Genomic DNA, 13,279 nt, shown 5'->3' with positions numbered 1-13,279 from the left:
CGTGGTCGGCTAATGTGGCTAAAGAATTTCAAACAAATAATATTCCAAAGAAAGGTGAAGTATGAAAATGGGCAGCGGAAGATTTGAAGAAAGCTATCTGAGATATTAGAAACAACGAGATTTACATTATTTTCGCATCAGTCATTCAATGTCTCCTACGAAGCGAAAAATGTATTGAGGAGCTTCTGGTAAGCTTGGTCAGCAGCCAACTTTAACTGCATCCATTGAAGATGATTTAAATAAAACGCAACTTATTTACAAATTAAAATAGTATGAATCGGTTATGTGGTTTAATATACAATATTAACAGTACATACATGGTATACCACATTACCCGCCAATTTTTTCAATGGCTTGTTTATGGGTTTTTTCTCCTTTTCCCAAATTTTTCTGAGACTTGAACTTAAAAGACTTTTTTACTTTCATGGTTGTAAACCTAACACTTGTATACCACATTACACGAACTTACTCTATACTATATAATAGTTTGAGGATCATTGTAGAAATAGAGCTTTCAAGAACCATCTAGATGGTAATGCAGTGTATATAAATTGGCCCTGAGACTGCCTTCAAGTGTGCTGTATATTCTTGTACATTATAAAGTGTGTAATTTAAGTGTGTGTACTTCTGTGAATTAAAAAAAAACCTGTATTTGTATAAAAACACATAGAGACTATTTAAACTGTCGTTGTTGTACATTTGAATAAATAATGTACAACAACAAATACAATTTTAAACTTCTAAACTGCTTTTATTTGCAATCAAAAGTATCCGGTCTATTTAAAGCAAATAAACCACAGGTATAAACAGGAATGACAAACTGAATGTACTTTTGGTGGTGGATATAAAAATTACAAAATTCGATTTAATAAATAGAACGCCTTTAAAGTGAAACGCAAAATGTGTTTAACAAATACTGTATTGTTTAATTGTTTTTATTGTATTTGAAACTTATAACATTTCGAACTTGTCTTTTAAAATGTTTCATTTTATTGCATGTACAAAGATATTTATTAAAGAACTTTTCCTTACAGACATGTTTTAACTAAATATTCTCATATTTTATATTTTCTTTATCTCATTTGTCTTTAGTTTAATTGTTCTACAGTATAAACTATTTCGAAAATAACTTAATAATACAGACAAATTAAGTTCAAAGGTTTGTTTATCTAAAACGCTTACTAGAAGTTTAACAGAAACCAAACTGAGATAAGTAATATGATATATTACAATTCTAATGCATTAAATTCTGATCCCCATTTTTTCAATTTCTGGTTATAGTTTTTCGTAACGATATACTTCTAAAATAGTATAATTTTTGTATGAGAAATCTTAGTTTATCGTCACGATAAAAATTAACCAGAGATTGAGGAAATTGTATATTACATATAATGGGTGGTTTTAGTAATGTACACAGTACATAATCACCCACCCTTTTAACACACTTTGAAAATTAAATACTAAAATTAATTATCACTCGGGAAAGTAGAAAGTAACTTAATTTAGTTCTATGACTTAAGAGGGAGCTTTGAGGTAATAATTTCTGTTAACACTTCATTGACCTGAGCCAATTCATAGTTAACAAATGGTTGTATAATGGGCGAAAGAAGCTTGACATCGAATTTGGCACCCTTTTCAGGCGTTAAAATATAACTGAATGGTATTCCAACAGCAAACACAATAAATGCACCGAAGACCACATACCAATTGAAAGACATGTCCAGTATATTGAAACCTTTATCTAAGTGGTTTTCAGTTGGCAAAGGCAGGTTAACCAAAGGAGAGATGTTGCTTCTAAATGATAAAAATAGAATAAATATTTTAAACGAAATTTACTTTAACATTTATTACTTACTGTGTCATATTCAAAACGGGACAATATTCCACCGAACTGGGCAGGGTTTGATAATGTAATCTGCCTTGAGCCAATATAACAATGACTACCATAGTCAACATACTGGCGACAACAGCATAAAATGCTGCCCTGCCATGAGCCTTGGGCACCAACATCCCCATCATAAATACCCCAAATACTGCACCTATTGTTACACCATTAATCGAATAGAGCATCTGTAGAATTGAGGTGAATCTTTCAACAATAGCGCCAGCCAAAATACAATAAACACCGGTAAACAACACCAAAGCCTTCATAATCATATTGGCACGTCTTTCGGTGTGATTTATTCTGGGCTTTATGCAATCGAAATAAACAATACCAGCCAACGCATTCATACTGGCCGACATGGTACTCAAGGCAGCACTGAAGACACACGATATGAATACACCAGGCATACCCTTAAGATGACCCACAACATCTTGGACAAAGAAGGGCATCAATTTATCGGCTTTTTCCACGTAACCAGCAGCCAGGGGATCACAATCATGGTAGCGAGCATACATTACAATGCCGGTTAGACAATTGAAGCCCATGATTAAAACGAAACCAAAACCGAATATTATCAGGGAACTGAAAGTTGATAAGAATTTTAGTTCAGCAGTACTTAATTGCTTTGATATAGTAAAAAAAAGAATTATAATAAACTATGTTTTAAATCCATCAAAAATAAGATTCATGAAATCACTGTACACATTTTTCATAAGGGAAGAAATTTATGGAACACTAAACATGTTATAAGAACCCTAGATGAGTGCATATCTCTATGTCTTCCAGTAAAGAAGTAAACTTTGGCAAAAACGCTTTGTTAAATCAGTAACAGCTCTATCAAGAACAACAATCAAGGTCGGTGCATGTATTTGAATTTTGTAGACTGAGGCAAATCTTATTACTATTCTATACTGCTCTACTATTAACTCTACTTTGCTCTATTGCTCTTCAAATTCTATTCTCGACTCAGTTTTCTTTACTCTATGGCAAATAAATTTTCTACTGAAATCACTCTTCTCTGCTATATGGCAAAGATCCTATCTATTTTATTTTATACTCTATCCTACATTACCCCATTGATATATTTCTATTCTTAACTCCATATACGGACACCACTACGTGATAAATGACCAAATTTCCAAAGTCATGCACTTTTTTATGGGCCCCCAAAGATTTGAGGCCTCGGTGTCATTTTTGCAAAAAAAGTGATCATTTATTTTCTCAGGCTCATATCTCTGAGACAAAGAGCCCTTGTCATAAAGAACAAAAATTGTGAACATGTAAAATTCGATTTTTTACCTTTTTCCCCTGTTCAGGTCCATATGTAGAAACCCGTTCAAAATTCAAGGAAACAATGTACCTAAGAACTCAATAACCAACTTTCTAGAACATATGAACTTCCTAGGAATGATTCTTAACACCGTTTAGATAGCTCAATATAAGTTAGTAAGAAAAAACAAAAGGAATTAAGTGCCTTGGGCCATAAACTATTAAATTATTGTAAACTAAAGCTTACTTTTAGGCATTTATTTCGATTTTTTAAATTTTTTTTTGCGATTTTGATCTTGAAGATGAAGTTTTTTTGATTCTTTCTGTTCACAATTTTTGTTCTTTATGACAAGGGCTACTACTTTGCCTCAGAGAGTGAATCAAAATTCTTGGTCTTTTATCACGTGCTGGTGTTTTCCATGAATTAAAAAATTACACACAGTGTTATAATACTACTCTACTTACTCTTCTCTGCTTTATGTCAAATATGCAAAAAGTAGTAAGATCTTCTATACTCCACTCTACTTTACTTAACGACGATTTTTTCATCTATATTTTTTCTAATCTCTATATTTTATTCTATTCACTCTTCTCTTCTCTTTGATCTTTTCTATTCTATACTCAATTTCAATCTACACATTCTCTATTATGTGCAAACGATTCTTAAGGCCCAACTATAATATGCATAAGCTAGCTTAAGGTAATGTCAAAACCGAACGAAAAGTCTGTCAAATGCTTAAGGAAATTCAAAGAAACTTTTAGGTGGCTATAATCTACTTACTTGCATTCAAAACTATTTAGCCCGATTTGAACATTTATGTGCAACTTACAATTAAAAAAATACGTATTTCTTATTATTTTATCAAAATATATAAATTTTCTTCATCCTTTTCATTTATTTCTTTATTTTCGTTGTATAAAATAAATAAACAGCTGATTCCGTACGGAATGTGCGACCAGCTTCGCACTTTGCTTAAGCAAATAAAATTCGACGAAACTTGACGAAACTCTCTTAAGTACATTATAGTTTGTCACATACGTTTTATATGTATTCGCACATTTGCTTAAGCTGACTTAAGCTAGTGTATGCATATTATAGTTGGGCCTTTACTCTACTCTGTCTTAAATAACACAGGGCAACAAAATCGAAAAAATTTTGGAGGCTTTTTAAACCACGACTCAATTTTGATGTATAGTGGCTCCAGTAGTACAAAAATGGTAAACATTTTAAATTCTATGGATAGATTTTTATAAACATTTTTTCTAAAATTGTGAATTTTTTAAATGTTTCTCCACATAATTTATGATAACTCAAAAAGGGTTAGTCCGATATTATTGAAGTAAACTTAGAAAAGTTCAAATTTACATAACCTTTAATCTGTTTATATATTGCGTTATAATCGGCTCAGTAGTTTCCACAGTGCACTGTGGCAAACATTTTTTCTATTCTGAACTACTCAAGACCTTTTCATATCAGAATTTATATAAACAGGTTTAAATACCTCTTACCCCCATTAACACGAAGTCTGGTTATTCCCATACTAATAGTTATATTGTCGGTTAAAATATATTGTCGGTTTTGTATGAAAACTGTCAGTATAACTATTAGTTAAAACATAACCAGACTTCGTGTTACTGGGGGTTATTTTCTTTAAATGTTAATATCTTTATAAGTTGTACTGTTATGCCTTCGTGAATTAAGCTAAAGAATTAGTTTTTGGGAATGGATTTATGGAATGAATGGCTGACATTTTTAATTCCTAATTAAGATTTTAGTGAATTAAGCTAAAATTTACAATGTACAGAAGAGTTTATCAATCATTTATATTGATGGTATGTAATTCTTTCACCGATATTATTAAAATCCTTTAAAAACAGACTACGATTTATTAAAGGTATCTTTAAATTAAAAAAAACTTACTGTCTGGCTTGTTTTAATGTTGGCAGCGAAACAATTCTCTGTACACTACTTTGATCTAGACCCAGAAACGAGGTCCATATCACGGTGGAACTAATAAAACAATTCCAAAATGTCGAACGTGTGGTAAAATCGAATGCATAACTACAAAATGAAAAAATATAATAAGAATTAAAACAATAACTGATAAACAATAATAAATAGTATAAACTTACTTAACATCTAATCTGCCACCTTCACTAGCTATACGAAATACTTCGCCGAAACCACCCACTTTAATGACACCCAAAACGGCCACCAATACCACGGACACTACCATTATAACGGCCTGTACCACATCAGTCCAAACGACAGCTTTAATGCCACCCTATTTTTGAAATAAATGGAATTTTTTAATAAATATTTCTTAATTCATTGAAAATGTTTGGGGCAGGCCGGCGGGCACTTACAAACATTGTGTAGAACACACAGATGGAACAGACAATGCCATTGATCAGATGAATATGAATGCCAGTAACTGCAAAGGAGGAAAGTGAAATAAGGTTAATGTCATAGGAGATATAAATTGTCCTCCACACTTACCCTGTGAGAAAGCCAATGCGGGTATGAAAGTAAAAACGGGCAGCATGAAGAATAGGGTCAATATGAAAGCAGCTGTCAATAGTTCGCGCGTTTTGCGATTGAAACGCAATTGTAAATACTGGAAATTGATACACAATTATTTATTAAGTAATACAGAAACTAAAAAAAAACAAGTAAGAGAGCTATATTCGGCTGTGCCGAATCTTATGTACCCTTCACCAAATTATACTTCAAAATACAAATTTTAAATATTTTTAGGTAAACAAAATTTTTTTTAATTTGTTTTCGAATTGTTATTTTAAATTTTTTGTTTTTAAAATTTTAAACATTTATTTGTTTTTTAAATATATTTTTTTACCGATTTTGACCCATTGTAGGTCGATCTTACTATATCTATCACTAGATATTAGGGATGCCAATCCCGAAATCCCGATCGCGAAAATTCCGCGATTTTTCGGGATCGGGATTTCCCGAATCCCGGGATTTGTGAAAAACAATCCCGGGATTAAAAAATCCCGGAAAATTACGAGATTTTTTAATATTTTAGGATGATTTTTGGCTCACAAAGAAAGCTCCTCTAGAAAGCAAAATTTCATCATACTTATAATGCTAATATAAAACAAGTAAGAGTGTTATATTCGGCTTTGGCGAATCTTGTATACCCATCATCAATATGTAGTTTTGGCTTTCTATGGGGACTTGAATCAGTATTTATGAATGAATGACTTGTATCGAAATTTATGTTAATATCGTTATATACAAATTATTTATTGACAATAAAATATTTTCTGATATAGAGGTTATATTATTATGGACTGGTCCTCACAAAAGTAGAAAGATTAATTTTCATATACAACTTGTTTATTAAATTTGTTCACGATATTAATTATTATAAGACAATTATGAATGTTCTGAAGGGGACCATGTATGGGGACTAGGGACAAATGTAGCCCGGTAGTCCGAAATACTTTAGAGTATAAATTCTAGTACTTAGAACTAATTTCCTGCAAAATTTTATAAGGATTGCTGCATAATCAATATATATTTATGACTGCTCAAACAGTATGGGGCTAGGAGAAATCGGACCATTTTCAATACAGAACAAACCTTATCAACAGAGAGTATTTGCGGAAAATTTTTGCCAGCTGGCTTCTTTCGTTTGTGCTCTATTATGTTTTGAACAGACAGACGGACATTTTTTGTTATAAAATAAAACAATACTTTTATATTTTATTTAAAATTTTCAGTTTTGTTATGGATTTCTCACTCTTATAAAGTTCAGAATACGGGTATGAATATGAATAAGAATATGAAATATCTTTTGTGTCAAATATATTTTAATTCAATGCAATAGTTTTTGCTTTGTGTTATTTGTACTTAGTGTATTAACGAAATAAATAGTTTTTAATGTTTTTTTACGTTTAATTAAAATCCCGAAGTCCCGAAAAATCCCGAAATATTGAATATTTACATTTCAAAAATCCCGAATCCCGGGATTTGTAAAACCCAGTCCCGTTTGGCATCCCTACTAGATATCCATATTGTCTATATTAATGTCTTAGTAATCCAGATATAGGTAAAAAATTGAGGTTGTCCTGGTTTTTTCCTCATATCTCAGCCCTTTGTGAAAAATAATTCGGGTTAAAAAATATTTTTTCCGATTTTGACCCATTGTAGGTCCAACTTAGTATATCTATCATTAGATATCCATATTGTCTATATTCATGATTTAGTAATCCAGATATCAAAAATAGGTCTAAAATCGAGGTTGTCCTGGTTTTTTTCCCATATCTCAGCCATTTGTGGAGCGATTTTGCTGATTTTAAATAGCAAACTTCTAGATAGCATGTCTGACAGAACTATTGAAAATTTGGATATCGAAGATATCTGGGGTCTTCAGAAAATTTATTTCAACAGACAGACAGACGGATATGGCTTAATCGACTCCGCTATCTATAAGGTTCCAGAATATATACACTTTATAGGGTCGGAAAATCAAATTGTGGAAGGGTATAACAAGTATTTTCCAGCTGCAACAAAACACACCTCGTAACAATTGGTAATGCCATTATTATAGAACACGGGTAAAATCACCCAACATAGCAGGGGTATTATGACGACCATCGCCACAATGGTGAATCCCCAATTTATGCCAAACGAATACATTTCCGCCGGTATGGTCATAAATGTAATACCCGAAAGCTGACTGGCCACCAATGAAATGGCAATTGGTAAAACTTTCATTTGTTTGCCGCCATGTAAGTAAATATTCTTCGGTTGTTTCTTCTCCTTTTGGCAAAGAAACCGAAATACACACCGATAGCCGCGGAAATACACAACAAAAATACCAAAACCGTATAATCGAACGTATTGAAAGTGAATTGGGTGATGTCACTTAAGACAGAGGCGGTAGCATTTAACACTGACATTTTGACCCCAAATAATGTTATATTAGGAGGATACAAATATTTTAAGTAACTATTTCATTGATATCACAGTTTATTTTTTTTTCTAATATCCTTATTATATAAGTCCTTTCTATTTAGTTTTTAATTTTTGCCACAAACGTCTGAATAGGTTAATCACTTTGAACTGTTTTAAATGAATTCTTTCACAATCAGTAGATTTTATAAAATTCCGTCAAGTTAAGACTTAATTTTTAGCTTTTTATCAGTAATGGTTAGGCTTAAATTAAATTAAACAACTCGTGTGTGTTAAAATAGTGTTTCGTGAATAAATAATATCGATATTTGCAAAATAAAACTTGTGTGTGTCTCGTTTATCAAATTTAAACTTTCTTTTAAGCACGATTATTTATCTTCAGTCTTTGATATACAAATAATGCCGAGAGACCAAAGATAGCAAACACTGGAAGAAAACCCAAACGATATAATTAAGTTGTCTTCTTCCAAAGTGTTTGCATTGTCTTTTTGGATTATTACAGGATCTCAAATATTGGATATGAATCGATTACATCTTTACATATTGCTAAATATCACTTAAAGAACAGCTAGGCTGCTATCCATGAGGCCGATAGATTAGATTAAAAGAAAAGGTTTTTTGTTAGTAGGATCTGAATTTAGATGTCCCCAAGTGAAGGGTGTGTATTTCGATTCGAAAGAAAACATTTTCGATATTAAACAAACAAATTCGAATGATTCTATTTTCGAAACGAGTTACAAAATAGTCCCCCAGTATTTTGTTTGAATAGTATTTCTGTTAAAATTTGTATATACAAATGTTAAATAAACTGTAGCAAAAATCGTTTAAATTTTTTGGGTGAAAAAATTTGGATTCCAACTTGTTTTTTGTATATTTTCGTCAGTTTTAAATTCCCGGTATTCCCCACAAAACATCCCGGGAATCGGGTAGTGAAAAATTGGCAAAATTCCCGTGAAATTTTATCCCGAGAATTGACGGGATAAAATTCCTAGTCTGGACCCACATGACTCTACAATGGTGAACAAACTAAACCGAGGAACTGAAATTTTCCCCAACATATACATAAGATATTTCAATGAATGGTTCTGGTCCAGCGTCACCCTCATGGCTCAAGTCTGTTCAGAGTTGTAATATAGTTTAAGATAACTCCTGAAAATCTCATACTATAATAAAGCCCTGATCGACGCTTGACTACTTGTAGTATACCGGATAAAATGATATTAGATATTTTCTATTTGCCGATGTTGTGGTGAGGAATCATTCACTTCCTCTGTTTAAATGTTTTTGCTCTTTTTTCCTTCCGAATCTAGGACTTAAAGGGTATGGATACATTGTCAAATAGTAAAACTGAGGAGTCTTTATGAATCAACGATAAAGAGGATCACATCTAACCTTAGGGTAGTTTGCACAAATTCTCAATATATCAATTAATTAATAGGCTTTAATAACAAAATTTAAGTCTCCAAATCAAATTTTTTCCAGTGTATTTAAACATAGGCGACTACTTATGTTTGATAAACATATTAATAATGTTGTGCAGATAGAAACTTATCTCTGAAGAGATTATAGAATTTATTTTAGCTTAAAAATTAGCACAAGGGGGTTACGGAAGTATTAAATTTGTTTGTTTTAAAGACAATCATTAATATTTGAGATAAATTCATGGAATATTATTTTGCACTCAAATATGCAATCAAGGGTATTTGAGGTATTTTTTTTAACAGTCACTTAATTCAATAAAATATCAATTGAATTTTGAATACTCATGACATAGATGAAAGTGAATGTTTACTGACATTATTCCCCAATGTGAACCCAGGTTACAAATACGGATGACCTGATGTAGGATAAGGGATTTACTCACAAATTGGGGTCGGGATTTACAACGTTTTAATTCAGTTAAATCCTATATAATTCTGAATTACAACAAGTTATTTATGAAATACAATTGGAAATAGTGTAATGGTAATTGGCATACAGATGATCATTGATCAACAATCATGAATGTGGTCAATTTGACACCCAATACTGCAGAAGTGTCAAGATGAGCAGTTAAGGAAGGATATAAAAGCATCCCCTTCCGATTCTACAAACGACGAGGATATACCCATTACCAACACAGTACAGGCGTTTTGTAGAAAATATTTATCTTGTTAGTTTTATATTTTTGTTACTAGAAAATATCTTTGGTAAATGTATTTTTTAGATGTGGAGCTATGTATAATTATGGATCGATAGTCACAAAACCCATTAGTAAAATATGATATGATATAAATTAGTGTTAAATTTTTTATCAATATCGATATTTATCAATAGCGATAATGTATTTTTATAATCTATTAAGGGGCGCTGATATCTAATATATAGCTGTTTAGGTGAGATATTCTCCAATTCTTTTATATCATTTGGTATACCCCCACCTTTTGTGTAATCAACCGGCTCTTCCAATCGACAATTTTTTCTTCATTTTGGTTCCACCACAGCAGTTTGGGTAGATAAGTTACTAACAGAAGCATTAGCCAAATTTTATTATATTTTAACAGCATATTTTAACTGGAGCCACGAAGGTATGTCACCGAGCACCATCATCAGATCAACTTGCTCCTAATAATTCTCTTCTTCGTCGGGTTCAAGACTGCAGACACATTCGCATCCGAAGGTATACCTTCGAACAAAATATCTTCAATTTAATATTCATTGAGAACACGCGGCTTCCTTACAAAATAACATAATATTATGTAGAGAAACACTTTATATAAAACCTATTTCAGTCACAGTGCACAGTGGTATGGAGAAGCGGTCTTCAAAATTTGTCAGCTCATAGCATTCCCGAGGAACTTAATGTTTGCAAATTTTTAGGAAAAAATATAAACAATTGTAGCCACAGTAGCCATTTGATCCTTTAAGGGTTAATTAGCTTATAAATTTATTTTAAGAATTTTTGTAAATTTTTATTCCATTTTAATTCATTTGAAATATACACTGAAAAAAAAAACTAAATTACAAAAGTTATACAAAGTTATATAATGCAATATGAGTTATTATATAATTTTTAATTTTATATTGTACGAAATTGTACTTGAATTCAAATATAACGATTTTAACGGCTGATTTAAAGTTGCATAATGCTATTTGAAAGCAGTGCCTCTCAAACTGTAACATATCAGTGGACATTATTAACAGAATATTCGAAGCTTTGACAGTTAAAGAACACTGTAGAAAGTTTACCAGAGATGGCGTGTGTATTCGAAAACGTTTATAAAAAACACTGAGTGACTATTTAATTCTGTTGTTGTACATTTTAAATAAATAAAGAGTTGTTACAATTTTTAAACTACTAAACTGCTTTTTATTTGCAATCAAAAGTATCCGTTTTATTTAAAGGAAATAAACCAACGTTTTGAAAAGGTTAAAAGTTCACAATTTTTGTTCTTTATGATAAGAGTTCTTTATGCCTCAGAGAATAAATCAAAATTTCATAAAATAGTGCATGACTTTGGGCAAAAGTGGGAGACATGGGTCTTTTTTTTGGTATTTTATCACGTATATGGTTATATTTCTATGACTTAAAAAATTACACACAGTGTTATTAAGTAATATAAGGTAATGAATAAAGTAAAATATCTTATTAATATACATATATCAAGTATTAAGCAAATTTAAAACTCTTGGACTTTAACTACTTGTTTTCTGTGTTGGTAAGTTTCGAGCTCCAGAAATAAATGGATCTGATGTTAAAAAGATCCTATTTAAAAGATCTATATTTGTAGCAAAGTACGATATATTTCGTGTACATATGTTGCAATCCAAACTGTTTTATATCCTAATTTTTCGCTTCATCTGCTTCATCCAATAATTCACCTATCGACACTAATGCATGCTTGTTCACCTCAGCTCCTGAATTTTGAATTTTGTGTACCGATTGAGGGAGGTAGTACTAGGGATACTCCTCAACAAGTTTCTTGACTGTCTATACAGCATACATATTTCCCTAACTTTAAGAATCAGTTTCAAATACAGCATTTATAGCTGGGAGAATTGTGGCACATCTTTGCAAAATGTCCTTATCGATTCCTGTTATTTTTTATGAAAGATCGACATTTTGGAAAAATCTCAACCAAAGTTCGAATTTTCGTAACCACCAGCTTTTGGCCTATCTACCAAAAGTACCATTTAGTTATGTTGGCAAAATGCGATTTTTCATTATTTTTCGTCGGATATCTATGTAAATCACATCAATATGCGACCACAATATTTTTTAATTTAAAGAGGGCTAAAAAACCTACAATTTGATGTATAAGATGTTGTGGACAGATGAGGGCCAAACAACTAAAAGTCTACGTGAAAAAGTAGTTTTTAAAAAATGTGTGTTTGAATATCGCGAATAACTTTTTAAATAAATCTAAGTTTTCTTTTCTGACTATGTAAACACAATCTATGAAATATAAACATAAATCCACTCATGGGCACTTTTTTGAATTTCCTATAATAATCGACCGATATGTTTCGGTCTTGTAATAATTTATTAAATATTAAGTGTTATAGAAACAAAATTAGTTGATAATATAGGAAATGCTATACAAATTTAAAATTCAAATTTGACGGGTTATGGTTTAGTGAATGAGAATTCAAAAGTGATAATCAGGGAAACCAAAATATGCAAATGCATGTTTTTTCTGGTGAGTCTAATGGGCACATGGATAAGATATTTACACGTTTCAGAACTATTTAAGAATTTTGGCATCGATTTGTGAGTGCATATTTTTGCATATTTTATCCTTAAATGCATATTTTTGCATATATTAGTTTTAAGAGCATATTTATGTCATATTTTTTGTGTTTTTTGAGCATATTTTACTGTTTAATAGCATATTTTGACTTTATCAAAAACAAATTTTGTCTTACTTATTTTTCGCTGTTGTGTTACAGGTTTTTACTTCCTTTATTTAAAATTCAAAATTGAAATTAGATGGCTTTTTTTAATATAAAATAAGCACTATTTTAATAATAGCGCCATCTAAACATCAAATTTTAGTTCTAATTCAAACTTAGGGTATTGACCGACCATACTTTCTAACTATTTTTTGCTTCAATTTGTTATTATACCTCCGAAACTACTGAGCCGATTAAAACTCAATATATAAAGAATATTTTTGTTACCTAAAATTGTTGATACTCAATAA

At 31.2% G+C, this 13,279-nt stretch overlaps 1 protein-coding gene across 1 annotated transcript; it reads right to left on the bottom strand.

Annotated features, from left to right (window-relative positions):
- Positions 1–1,508: 1,508 nt before the first annotated feature.
- LOC135964115 (sodium-coupled monocarboxylate transporter 2-like) lies at positions 1,509–8,083 on the bottom strand. The gene is given in 9 exon segments (XM_065516196.1): positions 1,509–1,794; positions 1,856–2,467; positions 5,076–5,216; positions 5,288–5,439; positions 5,522–5,589; positions 5,655–5,772; positions 7,701–7,922; positions 7,924–7,947; positions 7,949–8,083. Coding segments are annotated over 9 exon segments (1,758 nt in total).
- Between the last annotated feature and the right edge of the window lie 5,196 nt (positions 8,084–13,279).

This window comes from Calliphora vicina, chromosome 1 (genome assembly GCF_958450345.1).
Source record: "Calliphora vicina chromosome 1, idCalVici1.1, whole genome shotgun sequence".
Lineage (NCBI taxonomy): Eukaryota > Metazoa > Arthropoda > Insecta > Diptera > Calliphoridae > Calliphora > Calliphora vicina.
The sequence above is the reverse complement of the archived record's forward strand: the minus strand, read 5'-3'. Positions and strand labels throughout refer to the sequence as shown.